The sequence below is a fragment of the Tauraco erythrolophus genome, chromosome 16 (assembly GCF_009769465.1).
Source record: "Tauraco erythrolophus isolate bTauEry1 chromosome 16, bTauEry1.pri, whole genome shotgun sequence".
Lineage (NCBI taxonomy): Eukaryota > Metazoa > Chordata > Aves > Musophagiformes > Musophagidae > Tauraco > Tauraco erythrolophus.
Window position 1 is genome coordinate 8,877,353 of NC_141480.1, and position 22,259 is coordinate 8,899,611.

The 22,259-nt window shown below is 42.7% G+C and overlaps 2 protein-coding genes across 4 annotated transcripts; one reads left to right on the forward strand and one right to left on the reverse strand.

Annotated features, from left to right (window-relative positions):
- Positions 1–6,381: 6,381 nt before the first annotated feature.
- SOX30 (SRY-box transcription factor 30) lies at positions 6,382–15,460 on the reverse strand. Its single transcript, XM_086621818.1, has 6 exons — positions 15,407–15,460; positions 14,761–15,217; positions 13,008–13,247; positions 11,165–11,326; positions 8,769–9,258; positions 6,382–6,751 (listed from the first exon to the last, which is right to left on the reverse strand). Exons 1-6 carry the CDS (start codon positions 15,458–15,460, stop codon positions 6,382–6,384), a joined length of 1,773 nt encoding a protein of 590 aa, XP_086477944.1.
- Positions 15,461–15,696: 236 nt separating this feature from the next.
- Positions 15,697–21,164, forward strand: THG1L (tRNA-histidine guanylyltransferase 1 like). Of its 3 annotated transcripts, XM_086621508.1 has the most exons (6): positions 15,697–15,887; positions 17,186–17,362; positions 17,749–17,918; positions 18,637–18,725; positions 18,895–19,002; positions 20,347–21,164. In XM_086621508.1, the coding sequence occupies exons 1-6, from the start codon at positions 15,697–15,699 to the stop codon at positions 20,506–20,508; spliced, it is 897 nt and encodes a 298-aa protein (XP_086477634.1). In that variant the 3' UTR covers positions 20,509–21,164. The 3 variants fall into 3 exon arrangements, with proteins under 3 accessions (XP_086477634.1, XP_086477636.1, XP_086477635.1); XM_086621510.1 differs by lacking the exon at positions 15,697–15,887 and having other exon boundaries at positions 17,249–17,362; positions 17,844–17,918; positions 20,347–21,163; XM_086621509.1 differs by lacking the exon at positions 15,697–15,887 and having other exon boundaries at positions 17,331–17,362; positions 17,753–17,918; positions 20,347–21,162.
- Positions 21,165–22,259: the final 1,095 nt, after the last annotated feature.

A 22,259-nucleotide genomic window follows, 5' to 3' on the forward strand; every position in this document is an offset into this window, starting at 1 on the left:
GGAAGGAATCAGCCAAATCATTGTCAGGAGGCTCCTGTAGAAGCAGGGCTGCGGCTGTGGTTATTTATTTATTATATGTACTTCTATCAGTCCCTTCATGGCTGAACTCCCGTTTCCAGAGACATTCTAAATCCTTCTGCTCACGGGAAATGCATTGCCCCTCTATGGCTGAAGGTATATAGGCTGGGATTTATTGTGCCCATATAAAAGGGCAGAAGAGCAAAGATGTTCACTGCCTCTCTCCCCTTAAGGCAGATGGAGGGGCTGAGACTGGGAAAGGGCATGGAAGCATTCACAGCCCGTATTCCCTGTGCTGCCCTTCAAGGATATCCACTCACTCCCATGAGGTTCCCAAAGGAGCGTCTGTGTCTTCTCCTGCATTCTTCAGGGCTGACCTGCGAGTTGCGACCCACACATCATCTCTTTGCTGGTGAGCACCGGGAGGACTGCCAGGCACTGCTGGGCCAGTTAGCCACTAGGGTCAGGGTCACACCAGGAGAGGAGAGCACAAGTTAGTGGGGCTGTGCTGAGGTTACCAGCTGCAAACACCAGAGCTCCATGGTGCTGTAGATGCTCCTTGCACACGATGAGCTTATGAAAAGCGACTGCCTTCCTGTATGTCGGTGTATCTCTGCTGTGGCTCCCAGCCAGCTTGACTGCAGCCACACTACCAAGGCTGCAAGGCTGGACTGGCGTGCTTTTTTATGGGGTTGGCTCAGAGTGGCGAGGAAAGGCATTACCACTGAGTCACTCCTCAGACAGCCATTGATCTGCATTATCCATGCAGCTCTTTCCATTCATATCTATACTTAAACTGTCTGTGGTAGGTGAACCACCAGGAAATCGACTTAAGAAATGGTGAGAATTTGCACCTGGCTACGTTTCAGAGTGTATCGGTAAATCAGGCTGATAGGAAATTAACATTCCATTTAGAATAAAGGTTTGCTAGATAACAGTAATGATTTTGTCTCTTGTCCGGAGGTTTGTTTATTTCTGCAATTGAAGCCACTGAACTCTTTTTTACTGAACGTCTTTCCTGACTCCTGCCACTGTGCCCAAAGGAATTGTGACTATTTCCATTTGCAGATGCCATTTTGGCTTATAACTTTCATGTATGTCCCCTCTCTCCTCAAGCATTTCACACACCGAACCTTTGTGATCTTGTGAAGGTTGGTTGATTTCTGGTATCACCCTGAGAAAAGAAAGCCAGGACATCTTGGGGATACTTAGAAGGAACAATCAGGGTGAGCATGTTGTAAACGACATTTTAGCTGACCCACAGACAGATCACAAATTTTAGTCACACACCTAAATCATGTTATTTCCCGGAGCAAATATCCAGGGACTAAACTTCAGCTCTTTTCTAATCATATGGAGTCTCTTGTAGTGAAACCTTGAATTTTTTTGTGAACTCTCTCATTTATTTATAGCTGCCTGTAACATAGAAGAAAACAATGACACTATTGTTGATGCTTTTATTGTAAATAAGTAAAATTGCAAATTTAGAGACCACTTTAGCTATTCTGCTTTCATCCCTGCATAGAATTTCTGTCTACCCAAAAGGAAGAACAATACTTTGATGAGGAACATGCATATTTGCACTGAAAGATTGTCACAAATCTTCCCACTACCACAAATCTTCACAGGAACTGCTCCATATATTGCTCTGAAAGAAGATCAGCTTAAAAAAAGCATAAAATGGAACAAAAGGAGCCTTATTGTAAGACTTTTAAAATATTTAAGCTAGTAACTATTTGCTTGTGATTTTTGTCAGCATTCAAGTATAATAAAAATGAAATACATGCAATATTTGCATTTGTTATATAGTGATATTTTTATCTTTGGATCTTGGAAATATGAGAATTGATAGCTTAGTTTATAATCACCAGAAACTCCCTCTATAAAAATATAACCACATTCTGTGCAGTTGTTATATATAGTTTAGTCTATATATATATATAATATGTCACTTACATTGCTGAGACATTGTTGCATGGAAAGATTTAGGATATTCTAGCCTTATTAACAGTGCTCCGATGCTGTAAGGCTACCTGCCTCTGGCACAGGATGAGTCAGATCCCGCCTGTACCCATCTCTTCAAAAAGCTCTTACCGAAGTCAATGGGACATTTGCCTGATTCACAGCGCAGGGTCAGGCTTTTGGTTATCTAGGAATTACACAGACTCACACTCATTTCCTCCAGGATCTCAACTGCCTAATTAAAATTATCAGCTGGGAATTCAGGAATCTGTGCTCTGTTTCCTTATCTTTTGCATCCCCTGTGATCAAGGGATGGACATAACAGCTGCAGCCTCTGTGCAGCACCCAGAACAAGTGTCCCTGTGTGTTGTCGTTCACTAGGTTTGAAAATGAGGTGTTTCAGTTTCCCCAGGTCAAAGCTGATGCAAAGACTTTTGCAGTAGGGTTTCTGCACTTACTCACAGTTTGCGAGACTGTTTGACACTATCGTTGTTAGCTGGAAAGCAAAAGATTATGATTCTCCCATTATGTTCATAGTAAACTAGGTGTGAGCCCCCTAGAAGGAAATGGAAAGATAAGCCTACAGAGGAGAGCACCTGCTAAAGAAACAGACTTATGTGGAGAATGACTCGGACACGTATCAGACTAAAAGGTCAGTGATATTTCATCGGAACTCTCTTCAGAAATGGGGAAGGTTGTTCAACAAACTGCTCCGAATGGATTCCTCCTGACACTGGACAAAATGTTGCCAAGAATCAAAGTCTTAGAAGGAGAAGGTAGACAACTTTTTGTCCTGCCTAACTTTTACATTTCAGACACCGGCACTGATGAAAGAAACTTTACGTCCTTGGCTGATTTGAGTGGAATGTGAACTCTTCAGTTTTTCAGAACATTTTCTCCTTCAGATCATTTGAAACCATCAAAAGAGCAAGGCCGTGAATCCATGAAGGGAAATGGTGATTTAACAGCCAACTTCGTTATTTTGAGTCTTGATGGTTGAGAACAGCTTCGGCTCACCCAGAATCTTCTGTTTAGCTTTGGTTTTCCACCACCCATGTAGGATAGTGGGAATACTTGGAAGAGCCCTAGAGCAGCTGTCCTGCCAAAGAGGGAGAAGTGCTGTAAGATGATCAGGTACTAGGCAAGGGCTTGTCCCGATGTGCTGCTAGTGAAATAATATCAAAGTGCTCTCTATGCTCTTTTTAAAGGGTGGGTCACTGCTGCTACTTTTACCTCATTCCTACAGGCAAGTGAACTTAATGGTGGAAGATTGTATATGCAGACACGTTGCATCTTTTTAACTGTATTTGTACATGCAAAGCGCTGTAGTCCTCTCCACTCTGCCTGCAAACTTCTCCATCACAATAGCGATTATATTGAAGTAATTTATTCTTGTAAGAGAAGGGGAACCGGTATAACAGCACTGGGGCTTTTAATAACATCGAATCCATAAAACTGTTCAGTAACTTTGGAGAAGAAACTTGTTGCTGCAAAAGGATAGCTACTGGCAGTGAGGCACCAGGAAGCACTACTGAATGTCTTCAGACATTAACAGCAGCAGGAGGAAAACAAACTTTGTTTGGCAAATCTGCATCTGGTTTGTTTTTCAAGCCGAAAAGCGTACAAGGTGATTTTTAGTTTAGATTAAGGTAAACGGCAGATAAAGAAGAAAAGAATTATCTTTTAAGAGAGTAGAGTATGTCTCTCTCATGTCTTGAGTACCCTCTGCCCTGCCATGAAGCAGGCCTGCAGGAGGGCACCTGGTCGCCACGGGACTGGCACTATGACCCACTTCACACATTGCAAGAGGAAAAATAATGGCACAGATACTTGGCACTTCAGGAATCTGCATTTAAGAGGTAAGATTGAAGGTGGGCTGAAAATGACCTAGAAAGTGGAGCTACAAACCTTTTCCATCGCAAGGAAGGATTCAGAGGAAGCCAGGCTTGGATGGGGTGTTCCTATAATTTTCACTCCTATTGTAGACAAGACACAATAATCTTCAAGAGAGCTCAGCTGAGGGCTGGGTCTGATGCCATAGATCTGCAGACACAGATCCCACATGACCGATTCAGGACTTCAGCTGCAGCTGGAAGGGAAGGAGGGATCAGCCCTATGTTTTGTTTCACGTTGATATATCCAGGACGTGTTAAACCTCAGACTTTTCTTCTGGCCTTTATGGTATTAAACAGAGCAGATTCCCACTGAGGGTGTAATACTGTGTTTTCCTAAATGAACTGCACAGGTCCCATTAGCAGATTGATGTTGTGCAGCAAATGCCAAATCCCTCGACCCACTGAAGCTCATCTGAGCTATCAGCACCCAGTTCTCAACAAGTACAGGCTACAGGCAAGCAGCTCTGAGGCACCTCCCTTCAAACAGTCCTGGACAGCCCCATACAAGAGGGAGTAAATTTCTATTATCCATGGCAAGCCACCATTCTAGATCCTGGTGCACTGCAATATGCCTTATATCCTACTCCATAGTGTATAAAAAGAAAAATGGGAGAAGAGGGAAGTTAGACCTAGAGAATAATCCCACAAACAGCTGTTTTATACCCCGAAACATACTTGTGTAGGAATTAGCACATTTGCCAACATGCATTCCTGCAGGCCAGATCAGCTTTCAGTGAGAAGATAATTTAGAAACGAACAGGCGTTTTCTACTATTTATAAGACTTTCCACTTAATGATTCATCTGCACTGCAGATGCAGTGGGAGAAGGGGGCTGTTTACAACACAGTTGCAATGTGTAGGACAGGCAGGATTTACTCATTCTTTTGGGTCCTTTAGCTACACAATGCAGGAGTTCTCAAATGAGAGGTTTTGATCTTGGACTTGGAAAACAGAGTTATGAGCCACAAAAGCAGAAAAGCACGAACATGTTATAAGACTGAAAACTTAAAATGCAAAGAACCCAGAGGATATCTGCTCTACACTGACTTAGGACTAGCTTTTGAGGCATATGGAAATTCCATTTGTACCTGGTCTTTATCAATAATGCAGTCTCAATGGATACAGGGGGCCTAAGCCTCAGGTTCGACAGGACACTCAGAGTCCAACAGATCCAGTGAGATAAACCCAAAAAATACAGGATGTCCTATATGAGATGGTCAGCCTATCTTCCTCTGAATCATTCCTTAGCATCCTCTGGCAGCCCAGCATGGATGGACTTCTCCATTCATGGCTTTCAGCTCTTCCCATATTTCTCTGGTAGTTAGATTTACATAATAATAAATATAAATACACACACACATATATATACTAGTATTAGTAGTCCAAATTGTCTGAAAAAGTGACTTCAGGTCGTCCTTCTAGGCATGTGCAGCTTCGCTAAGTCTGTGAGTTACACGAATTACAGTTTTCTTGCCCCCACTCAGTTCAATGTCCATGACATAAAATGAAGCACTAGGGACAGATTGTTCAGGTGAGTTTATTCAGATACAACAACTGCAAAATAACAGGATTCCCAGAAGAAAATGACCCTCTATTCCACAAAACAGGTGAGGAAAAAAAAGTTAGTAACATAAATTACAAATTTTGGCTGAAAAATTTTGAATTTCATTACCCTCTGAGGTCAGCACAGATACTCTGTTAAAAGCCTTTGATATTCTTCAGAGCAGTTGGTATTCTCTGGAAAATTCTTTACAGTACTAACTGTGCTGAGGGATCAAGTCACAGCCCACTAGTGGCAGTCACAGAGCCAGATCCCATCCATTTTCCGCTCTCTGGACGGTGCCATGCCTCACCGTACCTTCTGGGCAATCCCATTTATTAATGGACCTGGTTGCAGACCAAGGTATTACTGAAATTGATGTAAATTTTCAGTGTGTTATGTAGCAGTTGTACCACAAATACAGACTACAGTTAAAAATTAACTAAGTTAACCTTAAAAATGACTCACCAAAGGAAAAATACAGAGCTTTGCAGAATCATTCTTGGCTTCACTTTCTAGGCCTTATACTATTTTACTGTAGCACGAATTACATTTGGGACATAAACCAGAATTGTTTCACTTGCTAAAACTCCTAAAGTAATACCTACAAAATTATGGCAAATGCCATCAAAATGCTAATTTTGGCATCAAAGGGATGTGCTTAAACACACCTGTCCTCAGGAAAGCACATTATCACATGCTTAGAGCTGAATTCCCATGTAAGTGCTTTCCTGAGCCAGAGCCCAAACAATGATGAAGCAAGTGAAGCTCCAGAGGTTTGTGACCTCCCCAGATTTCTATGTGATCTTTCTAAATATAGATGATCAGATTCTGCAAAATGACCTGTACAGCTCTGTCAAGCTACATGGGTTGTTCATTGAACACGCTGACTGAAAAGACAGTATTGAGGAAAACAAAAACTTTCTATTTTATATTATTTCTATGGATTATAATTTGGTTTAAAAATTACAATTCATGCAACAACTTTACTTCTTCCTCATCACTGTCAGTTACATTGACTAGGTGGACGCTGGAGGGACTAGATGGAGTAGCTGACAAAACCTCCTCCAACGTTGCAACATCCAGCTGTGGTAGGGGGCTTAAACACCGCTCCTCGTTGCAGCTGTTGTGAGAGGACACTTCTGCAAGGCTCTCATAGCTGCTGCGGTCCTCACGTATGCCTTCTCCCAGGTATTGTCTGAAAGAATAGTTTCCATTCAGAGCTGGAAACATCACCTCCTGTCTTTGGTACCTCTCTTCATAAAAGCCAAGGTATTCAGGCACTGAGCTGCAGAAATTCCCATAGACAAATGGAGGTCGGCCAAACAGGCATGTGCTGCAATGAAAGAGAGTGAAAGTTGGCTTTCAGAAATGCAGATTGACTGGTCTTCCATTCAGCTAAGAAAACCAGAATGACACCAATGTTCTATACTAGTCAGCTTATCCTGTTGAAATACCCAAAACACGCATAATTTAAAACCATGCCCAATTTAAATGCTGAGGCCACAACAAGAGTCATGTGCAGATGCCATATCTGTGCAGATGCACTTCTTCATGCTAGATACACACATGATGTTGTTTTGAAAATAAACATGAAACCCACAGTATTTATCAATGAAATAATATCACCAACAAACCAGCATCTGATAAGCCTGCAGTATGTTAACCGACATATTCAGAATAGTAAAACAGACTATCAGAAGTCAGTTTCTGTTATTTCTGTGTGCCAAAATTTGTGACAGAGATGAGCTACAACACTTCTTTTATTCTTTTGAGTGAACTCTTGCATGTTACATTGTTATTAAATAGGAGGCCTGACAGAGAATCCCTGTGCCCAATATGTGGATGTCAATGTTACTATTTAAACAATGTACCGTGATCCATTTTTAATAAGCAGCCACATAGCCACATCAAACCACGACACAGATTGCAGGAAGTTACTATGCCAAATGTAACTGTATTCCTCCAGTGTCAGAAGTTTGAATTTTTATGTTGATGCAGAATGACACATGTATTGTAATTTACACAGTGTTACAGAAATTCACTGCATTGTTAAGAAAACAAAATATGTGAAGAAATAATAGAGCTCTACAGAGCAGACATTATAAAAACATTGATACATGTCTATTGAGGTTTGGAGGAGACTTCATCTTTCCAATCTAATATTTAAAATTTTAGTGCATAAGTCTGCATACATACATTTGCACTGACAGTGCTACTCAGAAATTATGATTCTTGTATGCAAGAAATGAGTTTATAGAAATGTGAACTTATAAATCATTGTGTTAGAAAGATCCTGGCATTAGGAAAGCTGGCAGCCTTCAGTAGTCCATGAATGTGTGAACTCAGAACAGTCTTTTATGGTACAAGAACACTCCTCTCCCTCAGAGGCCTCACAAAACTGTCTTAATTTCAGAGACCAAGGGCTGAGCAAAGCTCATCTTTAGCACTTTTGAAAATATGTGTCCTGTGTTTCTTTAAAGGACCTCAAAAATAGAAATGTCTTGTATTGCACTTATCAGGTCGTAAAGTCCTTCTGAGTTTGATGGGTCATCATCAGCCCTAAGTTATGACCAGCTAGTCTTATTGCCATTGGATGTCGCTATTAGTAGGAATGAGCAGTGCATAAATGGCAAGAATTTAAGTCTAAGAGTAGTAATAATTTGTTATATTTTATATCGCAGTCATGAAAGAAAAATGATGCCTTACAGAGAATACGCATCAGTAGGCCATCAGACGACTTGCGTTGGAGCAGCACACCTGCTGCTGGGAGGGCACTGGTGCTTTCTGGGCATGCTTAGCTTAGGAAATACCCATTGGATATTACATGTGTTAGCTTGTAAATTCTTTGATTAGGTGATCTCTGATTGACTGCCCAGAGACTACAAAGGAAAAGCTAGGAATTACTACTTATGTAAGAACTCTGAAGACATTTCCCACCAGGCTGGATTTCAGAAATATTGGTAGTTGTAACAGCTGTGATCATAGTATCCGGGAGACATCTTACACACCTACTTCAATTTCTACCCAATCATTTTCAAAATATATTTACACCATCTCTACCTAATGCTTTTCTGTAGAAATCAACTGCACTTGGATGTATAAAGTGGAGGGAAGATACATCCGTTTACTGTGGGCTTGGGAGTGCCAATTAGTACAACAGTACTACGGAGCCTTTAGTAACTCGCCATATATTACAAGCGGCCTCAGGCCAGCAGGTCCCACCACACAAGAGCTACAGGAAGGTAAGGGCACCTTTCCTTCTCAATGCTCCATCTGCTTTCTGTAAGTCAAAACATTCTCTGCCTTTTAGCATTTCTTCTTACTGGCATTGAAATGAAGGGTTTCATTACCTTGAGGGGAAACAGTGAGGTCCAGGTAAAAGGTAAGGGTGGTGAAATGCAAACCGAGGAGGTACTCCAAACAGACTGGCTGGCTGACCAATGGGAGATCCATAAAGATGTGGGTGAAGAAAAGGAGTAGCTTGGGGAAGAGGTACACCTCTAGGAAAAATAGAAACCCCTGGGTACTCCCTTGGGGGCTCATTATTAGAGACAGAAAATCTGCCATTAGTGGTGGTTATGTTACTTGGGTTTCTGCTGAAGCTCTCAATTAAAACTGGTGCAGGTCTCCTCAGAGAGCAATTGAGCCCAGATGGCACACCAAGAGCTCCTGTCTGAACAGGGTGAGCAAAGTGCTGTGGTGAAATTACAGGGCGTAGGGCCAAGACTGGAGCTGGAACAGGTACTGGTGTGGTGCTTGCACTAGTAGTCTGGAAAAAAGCAATTGGAGCAGCATGTTGAATGGCAGGAGCCGGCAGACGGATGGCGGAAGGAACTTCACCTTTAGGAAACAGAACAGTTAATTATCAGATGTTAATAGAGGAAGAGATTTCATAAACAGCAGCACAACAAACCACAGCCAGAGTCAGAACCATTTCACCCAAAACACTTTCTAGCACTACTACCCTGCAACTCACAATACTGCTTCACAGTTCTGACAACATATTGGACTCAGTCACACACAACTTGGCCTACATGTGTTCTGACAGACAGGTTTGGAGCCCACACATTCAAGCTTCCTTCTACAGAAACCCACAGGTGAAAGAGGGGATTTGGCTGTGAGGCTGGTGAGGGCTGTGTCCTGTCCTGGTACGGCCACAGAACAGGCCTGAAGCTCAGAAGACCTTCCAAGCCTACTGGCTGAGTCAGAGTGAGCCACATTCCGTGTTGTGCTAAAGCAGCAGTGAGGAACAGAAGCAACAGCTAAAACACTCTATTCTCTGATCAGTTGTCTTATTTGTTTCACCACTGAACATACCCACTAGCCAATTTCACTTTGAAACGTTCTGCACAACATACACTTGAATGTATACTTTCAAATCACATGTGATGTCAACAGGGCTGCCTTTATCCAAAAAGATTTCAAAACACATTGTATGAGTATTTTCAAACCCCATTACCTAGTCTAAGAGTCTGAATTCTGAGTCAACACCACTTAAATGCATCTAGATTTTCACAGTTTGTATATAAGAATCGCTTCAACCACAACAGGATAGTAAACTCTGGAACGAAACATAGTAGCATCTGAGCGTGACACAAGATTATAAAATATACTAGGGTAAGAAAACAAAAATTCATTAATAGTCAAACTCAATCTGTCTCTCCCCGGAGCCTTCTCTTCTCCAGGCTGAACAACCCCAACTCTCTGTCTTCATGGAGAGGTGCTCCAGCAGAAAGAGAGCAGCCCTTGCCAGTAATCTTAAGGAGAAACATGCCATTGCCTGGATCTAAGCTATTTGTTGTTGGGATCCCCTACCCATGCACCAACAGAGCTCTTTCAACACAAAACATGCATTTCAACTATTATAGCTGCCTGTGGGCTCTCTTGCTAATTTCACTGCCCATATTGACTTCTTATAAAAAGGAGGATCCTTAAGGGTTAGGTGCAACTTTTTAACGTGTTCCTTCTGTAACTATATTTTTGTTTGTATAAAGACTGAGTTATGTATGTTCGAACTGCGGGCATGTGCAAGTTCATGACAACTACATACAGAGCCATCCCAGGTGTGCATAGATACCTAAGTAGCTGTTCATGGAAAATGTGCAAACGAAAAATTTCTTGTTCAGATTTAGTGACTGCTTTAATATTGCAGCACACACCTTACTAACACTCTACTGACGTCCCTTCTGATGACCTTGTTGACAATTCCATCTGCCATCTCTTGTAAGTAGTCTCAGTTGCTGATCATTTGCCCTAGAGCAATGGTGCCCTCACTACCAAGGAACACCAATGTCAGAATGGAGGTGCTGTGGACCAAGCTGATGAGCTTTCTCAGGCTTAGAGAATGTGGTTGAGCACTAGCACAGTTAGAGCTGGTGAGGTGAGATATACGTGAGGTGGAGACAGAACAAGAAAAAGAAACAGCTGTAGCTTAACAGGAAGCACGTCTGAGTAATAAGAGATCCAAAAAGACCAAGAGGTAGCAGGTGGGAACCAGGAGCTACAAAGACAATAGCAGGGGTCTGTGGGCAATGAAGCAGCCAGAAGAATTCAAGAGGCTGAGGAAACAGTAGGTAGAGACTAGGAGTCAGAGGTGCAGTGCAGAGAAGAAACAGAGTGCTGATAGAAACAGCAGTGTCAAGAAAGACAGAAATTGTTTTAACTATATGTACACTACCATATGTATAACTTTTACTACAATACATAAATTCTGAATTTTTAAAATCATTCACTACTGAAAACTCACAGACTGGATGTCCAATACTGTTATTAATGTTGGGGATGATAACAGAATAAGCAGGTGATTGGAAGGGATAAATGCCAGCTGAATTCGTAGTGATGATACTCTGAGAAGGGCTGGAAGGCACCAAGCGCTTCCTTTTGCCTGGTCGTGGTTGATAAACCCAATCTGCCAGAGATGAAAAAAAGATGCAGACATGTAGTATTTGGGATGGTCTCATTCTTTATATAAAACAATGATATCTATAATTATAAAGTATCTAAAAAAAAGAGTCCAAAAGCTGCTCTTATAGTCAATGGCAAAACTCTGTTTGTTTCAGAGAGCCAGCAAACGGGGCATTTTATCAGAGGTGGAAAGAAAATGGACATATTTGGGCATTGTTTTTATATTACTAAAGCGTTTGTGAGACAAAGAAATACAGAACAGTGGGGAGTGATGTGGAATAGCTGAGGAAAGCATATTAAGGAGAACACATCACTGTGCCATGGGTTTTTGGTGTGGAAGGAAAAGGGAAACATGGATCTTTTCTGATTGTTTCCTTAACCCTCTAAGGCTCACATATATCTGCAGGTTACAAGAGCCAATGGAAATATGACGAACTAGGATTCCTGCATAGATTTTGTAGGAGTATGTTTGTCTTTGACTTACAACATTAACCATACACTAACAGATGTATAAATATATTATTCCAGTACTTAAAGGGGGCCTACAGGAAAGCTGGAGAGGGACTTTTTACAAGGGCATGTAGTGATAGGACAAGGGGAAATGGATTTAAACTGAAAGAGGGCAGATTTAGATTGGCTATAAGGAAGAAATTTTTCACTCAGAGGGCAGTGAGGCACTGGAACAAGTTGCCCAGAGAAGTTGTAGATGCCCCATCCCTGGCAGTGTTCAAAGCCAGGTTGGATGGGGCTTTGAGCAACCCGGTGTAGTGGAAGGTGTCCCTACCCATGGCAGGGGGGTTGGAACTAGATGATCTTTGAGGTCCCTTCCAACCCAACCGTTCTATGATTCTATGATTATGAATTTACACTGAGTAACTCGGTTTCGTACACAGGTTAACAGGTTAAGTCTTAACGTTACTTTAAAGAAATTTTTTTTTCTTTTTTTGTAAAAGGGTGCAAGGAGAGGGGGAGAGTGCTGCTTTTATCTTTTGCTTGTTTATGACAGATTAGTCAGATCTTGTCTACCAGGATTAGCCATAATCATGAACTAGCAGGATTATGACAATAGAGAGAGAAAGGATCACGACACCTAGTATCTCAACAGCTTTTTAAAAAAGTGTTCAAAGTACTTATGCTCTGTTTTATTGAACTGCACTGTTATGGAGACATTTATTTGCTAAAGGTACAAATTTTAAATCCTTTTAACAAGAGGCTGAGAAACAACATTTTCCACACTGTTATTTGGGAATCCCAAGTCTACACGTTGAAGAACCCCACAGAACACAATGCCATTTGTGCTTTCTGTGGCATTTCAGTTTCCTGCTTTTAAGGAATGGATGCATGTGTCACTACAGGCCACTCAGGCAGCTCTTTTTGGAGCATGTAAAATGATGCAACAGGCCATGGCCACGATAAACTCAGTATCTGGCCGTTAGACTACTAAAGCATTCAGAAGAGCTGCTGGTCTAAAGCCATGAGAAACATTTGAGGCTATGAAGGATGAAACATCATTTTGGATGCTTTAAAAAATTAATATGCTTTCAGGCATTAGAAAACTGACAGAAGGACTGTGTGATTGAAATTTTTGTAATTTTTTTTCTGTGTTACTTGCTCTAATGAAAGAGATCCATTTTTCAAAAGATCTTGCACTTCTAAAGCATTCATGTAAATAAATTCATGTTTACCAGGAAATTCCTCTCTGTGCCTTTGTTTTATTTTCTGGGCTTCATCATAATAGGGCTGTTTCTGCTCTTCAGTCAGTTTGCTCCATTCCAATCCAAGCTGAACACTGATATCTGCATTACTGGCATCTGGGTTAGCTTTTGCTAGGGCAGGCCGATGAATTCTAGCCCACACCATAAATGCGTTCATTGGACGTTTTACGTGGCCACTTTTGTCCTTGCTAAACGGAGTATCTGGCATTCCTACACAACGAAACAAGGAAAGGTGAGCATCTTCCAGGCAATTATGCAATACAGGTTACATTTAATAGTATATCAAGAGGATATTTAGCAATAGTCGAAAGCATCACTGGAACGTTGGAACACATGAAACTTGATGTACATTTAGAGAGCAGTTCCTAGAAAAATAACCAAGGCTAAGGGCGTATCCTCCACTAACCTTCACTGAACCACTGCATAAGGAATCATTTGCCTGGCTTTGTTACATATTATTTTTAAAAAAGAAACATACAGGACTCCTAAGACACTGGTTCGGATTCCATTTGGCTAGATTGTTTTCTGACGAATTTATAAACCCATGAATTTGTAAAATAAGTGTTGTACAGCATAGACCGTGTCACTGCACATTTGTCATCACCACCAGAACTAAGCCTCCACAGCCCTAAACATGCAGGAACCAGATCTTATGATGGTACGGCAGTTTAGTCCCACACCTGCATAGTCCCTGGCTTCTCAGCTGAGGTTGTTGGTGTTACAGGTTTCTGTTTGTTTGGGTTTTTTTTCTCTCTTTTCTTAGATTTGGACACTCTTTTTGCAGGAGGAACCTGTGTTATCAAATGACTGTTACCCGATACCCAGCTTTGGCTCTTTGCAAACACAGACTGCATTTAAATGGAGCTGGTGACACGATGAACTCCCAGACCCCTCACAACTGAACCCTGAGCAAGCAATTTCCTCTCTGAAAAAGCCTTAGAAATTAACTCTTTCACGTTATCAACAAAGGGCAAAAGTCTTCTATTCTTTCAGACCTCACTTCAAGTCATTAATTTTGAAAGCCTACGTATCTTTCAAAAAAAGCTTCTAATCCAGATGTTTCAAAATGTTGCTCATTTAACATGTTCAGATTTTCTCAGACAGATGTATGAATGCTTTGAAAATCAAGCAGATTCCTAACCTTAAACTTGCAATCACAACTCAATGCAATTCTGAACACTGTTATAAGGGGTTTAATGTAGTCGGGGAGCAAGTGGAAAAACTGCACTGATTTTAACAAAGCATAGAATCACAGAATGGTTGGGTTGGAAGGGACCTCAAAGATCATCTAGTTCCAATCCCCTGCCATGGGCAGGGAAACTTTCCACTACACCAGGTTGCCCAAAGCCTCATCCAACCTGGCCTTGAACACTTCCAGGGATGGGGCATCTACAACTTCTCTGGGCAACCCGTGCCAGTGCCTCACCACCCTCTGAGGAAAGAATTTCTGCCTTATATCTAATCTAAATCTGTCCTCTTTCAATTTAAAGCCATTTCCCCTTGTTGTATCACTACATGCCCTTGTAAAAAGTCCCTCTCCAAAAGCACCAGAGAACTCCACGCTCCTATATGTTTACGTCTTATGCTGAAGAAGAGTTGCACAAACTCCAGTCTATCCAAAGGGATGGTTTTCTAACATCCTTTCCATTTGTGTTCTCCGATCTGATAACCTGTCAGCTGTGTGCCGCTTATGGAACCCTTGCGAGCTCCCGTAAGGTAATACCTGAGTTGGAGGGCAGCACTGTGAAGGGAACGTTTTTAGTTTCGATCTTTACTGACGGCTCCGGTAACGGCTGCATTTTAAGAGGCACTTGTGGTTTCACCGGCACTTTAGTCCCATGGATCAGCTCTGACGGCGGAAGGCCTGGGATCTCTATGCGGGTTCCAGGAGGTAAGGGGTGAAGCACAAGCGGGACCTTCACATCTTCAGGGAGGATCCCGAACCCCCCAGCCAGCTTCGCCTGGCGGCCGTCGGTGCCGGCAGGAGCGGGCGCGCTCGAGGGGCCAGGCAGGGCACGCTCCTGGCCCGCCCTCGCCCTGCGGACCTCAAGGGCCACGTCGGACGGCTCCGCTTTCACCGGGCACGCTCTCCAGGGCTCCGTCCCCTTCTCCAGCACCCAGCTCCGCCCTTCCCCGCTGCCCCTTTCAAGGTCCCTCTCGGTCTTGATGGCGCCGCGGACCTGCCCCCTGCTCCCCCACGGGCTCGGGGCGCACCCGAGCTCGCCCCCCGGCTCGCTGCTCCTCCCGCGGCAGCCTGAGGGCTCTCCCGGCTCCGGCTCGGGCTGCTCGACTTTGATGCTCAGCACCCCGCGGGGACGCTGGGCCTCCCCCTGCGGGCAGGGCGGCGGGCAGCGGCGGAGGCCCGGCGGCGGCGCCGGGGTAGCCCCGGAGCGGGGCGGCGGCTCCCTCGCCCCTCTCCGCATCCCGCCACAGCCGTTTGCCGCCTGCGGCCGTTGGGTCAACGCCCGCCGCGCCCTCGTGCAGCCAACGCCCGCCGCCGGTCGCGCGCCAGCCCATCGTCCCTCCTCGGCCCCGCACGCGGAGCCGCCGCCGCGCTCCGCCCACCCGCCGAAACCATAGAGAGGTCCTCCTGGCCGCCCAGAAGGGCCCGCCACCGTACGCCCGACGGGCGCGCGGCGTTTCCGTTTCCGCTCTGGCCATGCTGGGGCGCTGGCGGGCTGCGTCGGCCATCTATACGGGGAGCGGGCGGTGCGCGGGCTGCCTGCGCGGCCGCCGCCGCCTCTCCATGGCGAAGAGCAAGTTCGAGTATGTGCGGGACTTCGAGGCGGACGACACGTGCCTGCCCAACTGCTGGATAGTGGTCCGGCTGGACGGCCGCAACTTCCACAGGTGCAAACCGGCCGGGCAGCCAATGGCTGAGGCGCTTATAGCGGTGTGGTCGCTATGGCGACGCCTTGGAGGGCGGGAGTTGCGGTGCAGTGGTGGGTGCCTCGGGGTCTCCTCGGCCTCACGGCGCCGGGCTTTGAGCGCTGAGCCGAGGAGGCGGCTCCTGGCGGGCGCCGCGTAGTTCCCTGTGAGTTCTGCAGGCGCAGGGGATGCAAATCCTGCTTTCCCTCCTAATCCCTGTGAACCCTTCGCTCGGCCTCGCCAGGGCACCGAGTTACCGTGGGTGTTTGTCTTCAGGGGCCATGGGCAGCCTCAGAACGGCGCCTTCGGCAGAGTGTTGGGGAAATGGTGTGCCAGAGCCTCGGGTGTGCTGGAGGAGGGGCAGCAACTGGTGCACGGGGATATTTGTGTTTGAAGTCAGTGTGTGTGTGGCGTTTGCCTTAATTCGGGATAAACGGAGCACAGTTGTCTCCAGTGGTAGATGGCGTGTTCTTGCTGGGGATTTGACAGGCTGAGAGAGTTGGGGCTGTTCAGCCTGGAGAAGAGAAGGCTCCGGGGTGATCTTATAGCAGCTTTCCAGTACCTAAAGGGGGCCTGCAGGAAAGCTGGAGAGGGACTTTTTCCAAGGGCGTGTAGTGATAGGACAAGGAGCAGTGGATTTAAACTGAAAGAGGGCAGATTTAGGTTAGATATAAGAAAGAAATTTTTCACTCAGAGGGTGGTGAGGTACTGGAACAGGTTGCCCAGAGAAGTCGTGGCTGCCCCATCCCTGGAAGTGTTCAAGGCCAGGTTGGATGAGGCTTTGGGCAACCTGGTGTAGTGGAGGGTTTCCCCGCCCATGGCAGGGGGGTTGGAACTGGATGATCTTTGAGGTCCCTTCCAACTCAACCATTCTATGATTCTATGATTTGATGTCGGATTTGGTCACTCGGGTTCTGGTAGAGCCCTCATGTTTTGACAGGTTTCCTGATAATGTTGCTGTTGTTGGACTAAAAGACACCCTAGGAGAAAGCGAGTTTGCAGATAATAGTATTTGTCGTCCTCTTATTCCAAGATAAATAGGGAAACCACAGTTGTTTTGAAGGACTAGTTAAGGTGAGATAGTGATTGGAAGGAGAATGGGTTATCCAGAATGTGTAGAAAGAGATTTTGGTTATTGCTTTTTGTACCTGGAGGGAATTCTCTGTCAGTATTGATAAGATACTGGAAATCAATTAGAAAGCAAACATGAGGAAAATGAATGGGTTAGCATTTTTAGTAGCTTTTTAAGGGATTTTTGTTCAACCATTTTTGTTTTGAAGGTTTTCTGAGCAGCATGAGTTCAAAAAGCCAAATGATGACCGTGCCCTTCATCTGATGACCAAATGTGCCCAGACAGTGATGCAAGAGTTGGAGGATATTGCTATTGCTTATGGACAAAGTGATGAATATAGTTTTGTTTTCAAAAAGAAGAGTAAATGGTTTAAAAGAAGAGCAAGGTAAGAGTTGCTTTGATACTGAAGTGAACTTGTTTTTAACATCTCTTTCTAAACCTGTAATTCTTTAAATTTGCCTTTTATCTACATAGAGAGGTTAGGAGTAGATCTGTGTTTGAGTGCATACACTAAAATTAGTTCAGGTTCTTCATATGAACTCTTTGCATGTGATCTTTCAGAAAAATATGTTCAGTGATAACAGTTTTTTTTAAAAAAAAGCTTTGATAAAACAAATGTTGCCAGAACAAACATTCTTTTAACAAAGTGTTCCATTATTTAAGAAACGCTGCTGTCCACCAGACTTATCACTACTGATACCTCAGATAATCACAAGTACAGAAGCATATTGATGTATTTCTTTCTCTTTCCTTTCGTTTTGTGTTTGCAAGTAAGTTCATGACTCATGTGGTCTCCCAGTTTGCCTCAAGTTACGTTTTCTATTGGAAGGATTATTTTAAGGACCAGCAACTTCTGTACCCACCAGGATTTGATGGACGAATTGTGTTGTATCCCAGCAACCAAAATTTAAAGGACTACCTCAGCTGGAGACAAGCAGATTGTAAGCGTTTCTAGAAAACGGAGATTTGTGCAGTTGAGTTCTCTTCCTCTCTGAGTAGAAATGCCTTTATTGCCAGTGTGTTTGTATATGTAGGTATCAGGGAAAGAACAGCAGGTAGGGTGGTAGTTTATTTAATAAACAGTATTAGAGTTGTTTTGGGCTTTGTATGGATACAGAAATACCAGCTGAAATTCTGAGTCTTCAGACTACAACTATATTCGTTGCGTCCTGGGACTGAGTTTGGCATAGGAAATATTAGAATTATTAATAGAATTAATTTATTATGTTTTTTTGTTTCGAGTTTGTTTAGCCAAGGGAATCTTCTCTAATGAAGAGATGTGAATGTTCAAATTCACACCAAGTAGCAATCAAAAGTGCTGTGTATTCCATGCTGGAACAGACCATTGGATTTACTTGCTAGACTTTTGTTAGTATCTAGTCCCTGTTGCTCAAATGAAGATAATTTGCATTACACATAAACACTCTTCACCCTCTGCTCTCCCTTTTCAGAATTATAATGAAATCTATCTTCTAGTCATTCTTATGCTATGCAGTACCTTAAAAATGGATCAGAAAGATTGCGTCTTCTCTAGCAACTGATATTATTATTTCCCCTTTATTCTTGGCTGTTTCTTGGATATGACTGAAAATAAAGCTGTGTTTTCTGATTAGTCACTCAGACTTGGTAAATACTCTTTCTCTCACTCTTCTTCTGTAGGCCATATTAATAACCTTTATAATACAGTGTTTTGGATGCTTGTACAGCGAAGTGGTTTGACACCAGGGCAAGCGCAGGACAGGCTCCAGGTAAGAGTCTCTTGAGGTTGTGTCTTTTCTCCAGGTACAAAGAAAATCATGAGATTTTCTAAGCTGTGTCTTGCTGACCCAGCAGCCCTAGCTGGCTTGTCTGTTCTTATTGTAATAATTTTGCATGTTTGTTTATTTTCTGTAAGAATACTTTTTCATTTGCTCTCAGGGAACTTTGGCTGGAGATAAGAATGAAATCTTATTTTCTGAATTCAACATCAACTACAACAATGAACCTCTGATGTATAGAAAAGGAACTGTCTTAATATGGCAGAAGGTAAAAAGTTGTATTACCACTTGCTTCATGTTCATGTTTTAAATGGGTACGCTGTGGCAGACAAGCTACACTGTAAGATCACCAGATGTATCCCAAACGTGTGTCTATGTATAAATATATTTTAAACCAAACCGTATTTGCCATATATAATCATGTGAGATTACTAATTGATTTGGAGATGTTTTTGAGATATTTAATATAGTAAAAATAGTCTCATAGTGAGTCTCAGAGACTCATAGTGTAAAAATGAGTCTCTGAAGCCTGGCTTAGATACAAATTATGACTCTTGAGAAAAAACGTGTGTCGACAGATGACAATGTGTATGTAGAATTTCACAAGACTGATGTATTTGCTAGATAAATCACCTGTGCAGTGAATCGTACAGTTGGTTTCTTAGTGTTACCAGCTTGGAAAATTAGCAAGTATTCTGCTTCCTGAAAAATTACATTTTAATGACTGCTGTCAGTTTGATATGGTAATCATTGGGGCCTGTGCCAGGCCCTTCACGGGATTAGATCCCAAGCATTTCCACTGTAAAGGAATTAGGAACTCTTGTTCAGTAAGGTAGCTCAGCTCACAGTGTGGTTAGTCCTTTTCTATGTCTGGAAAGGAGCGTAGGAAGGAGGGCAGCTGTTAATGGGGAATTCCTTTTAATGGTAACTTGGAAACATTCATCATTCTAGGATTACATCATTTTTCCAGAATTAGTGGGAAAAATTAGTGTCCTGTGTTTTGTATGAGATGAGACTCCAGAAAATCATAAATGTTTATGCCTTACTGGCCTTCTGTACTAGGAGATCTTAACTAGAAATATGTGTATCAGGTCCCCCGTCTGTCTGTGTTGAGTTCTCCATAACTTGCTCAGCCTTTTGTCTTCTACATGTAAAAAATTATAATCTTTTCTTTTTTATTTAAATTTTGGCCAACAATTTCTATTACTTCATTTGAACTAAATAGAACTGATAGAGGCTCCCACCTGGAAACATATTTCACTTATTCCTTATGCGTGTTTTTTTTTCTTGGTAATTGTAGACACTTGCAAGGTTTCCTGTTTGCTTTATATAGCTCCAAATTAAATATTGTACTTTATTCATGAATACTTGCAATCCACTATGTGAATTTACAGGTGGTTTCTTTAAGCCATTTGATGATGACATACAGTTCCAACGGCTCATGCATCAGTCTTTAAATTAAGAATAGATTCTTTTTCAAAAGACTCAGTGTTCAAATCCTGTAGTATGCTGTAGGGTTGGTAGTTGCTTTTGGTGTAGCTTTGTTTCTTGTCCATTTGTGAATCTCCTCTGGAGTCTTACATGTCTGCTAATCTTTAAACTGTATTTTCAGATTAATGAAATCATGACTAAGACAATAAAACTGCCAAAAGAAGCAGAAGAAAAGGAAGTTGAAGTGACTCGGACTAGGACTGAAGTTGTTCCCCTGCACTGTGACATTATTGGGGACCACTTCTGGGAGGAATATCCTGAAATACTGGCTGAGGATAGTTGATATCTCGGATGAGTATAACTGGTAGTTTATGTTTTGCTCTGCTTGGGTTCTTGGCAAGTGAGGAGTATGAATGGTGGCTGGCAGAGTTTAACCTGTAACCCTCTTCAGTGACTACACTGGTTTTAGCACTGTTGTTGCCTGAAAAAAAAACACTGGTGTGTTGTTTGACATACAAGGATATGCCCATATGAAAAACCTAAAATCATATTGTATTTTTTATGTTAAGAACTCATCATAAATGAAGACTGCTCCTGCCTTGTACATGCATATTTGTGGAAAAAGCGTATCAAAATTTCTTGCATTCTGTACCATTTAAACCACGAGGTATTCTACTGAACTGCCAAACTATTAATAAGCTTGTATATTTGAACAGTTAAAAGCAGAGAAAATAATTTCGATATTTTTGTTTCTACTGAGATGGACCAGAAGACTTGGATTGGTGTTTAGTGTTAAATTTCAAGGTCAGTGTGTTTAGTCAGATCAGTGGCAAACTGTTCAACTGCCTAATGTCTCTGATTCCTACAGAGAGGAAAGGGAATAGCCCAGCAGTTTCCTGTGACTGATTTTAAAAGCTTTTGTCAAATATACAGGATTTTTATACTTTTTAAAAATAATTAAAAAAAAAATCTTCCCTGCTGTGTTTATCACTTGGCGTTTCTCATTCCTGGGACTTTTACTGGTAATTGGTGAAGGTTTCAAACAGTTAAGTTAGTAATAAAGATGCTGTACAGACTCAAATTCTGTTAGGACATGGGTATATGTACTCTCATCTTCTGTGGCCTGGGAAGTCACCTATCTCCTGTGGTGCAGTAGAGTGAAAGGTGACAACACCAGGGAATGTTCCCGATGCCTGCAAAGGGGGCAGCAACTAGAGCTCACAGTGCTGTTCTCGGACCTTCCTGGGGTTGATACAGACCTAACAGTCCTGACAATACATGTTAGTTAGAGGGAAGAGGAGAGTGAGTGTTGCCTGGACTGTGCACAGTTTTGTTCTGGACTATCAGTTAAGACCCTTTGTCAAAACAGTTAAACCATGCAGCCTCTCAGGCGGAAATATTTCTGCTCATGTAAAGGGGCTTGTCGCAGTGTAACTGTAATCTGAGGAAGCAACCTATCCCAGTACGGAAATATAGCTATAATGATGTAATAGGTACTTACAAGAATATTATTGCTGCTTTTAACCATACTGGTTTCAAAACCACTGTGCTAGAACAGTAATCTGGCTGGCAAGTTGCTGCTAAGGGATAGTCAGCAGTTGGGACTGGCCATAAAAATGGAAAGAGGATCAAATCTGACTGAAGAAGGTCAGTACTGAGTTAGTTTCCCATGAATTCACATAGCAGCCTACTCTCTGCTTTCACCCTTTTATTCCCACAGGAAGAACCTATACATTTAAAGCAATATGCGTTTTGTTTTTTTTTAAAAAAAAAAAAAACAAACCACTAAAAAGCTACTGATGTAAAATAATACTTCGCAGCTTCTTCCTGAGAATAAACGATGAGTCTATGCATTTATAATAGCACAGGGCTTCCCCTGTACTGCTGTGTGCTAATACTGAGCAGTTAATTGCGTGCAACGAGAGGATGCATATCATTTTTAGTTTGTGGAATGGGCTGTATAGTTCTCAGAACGAGAGTGTGAGGTATTGGGAGATGATGATTCTGAATGAATCATTCCATCAGTCATTTACCGCTAAGAACTTCCTATCTGTCTCTTTTTTTCTTTCTTTTTTTTTTTTTGTCTTTTAACAC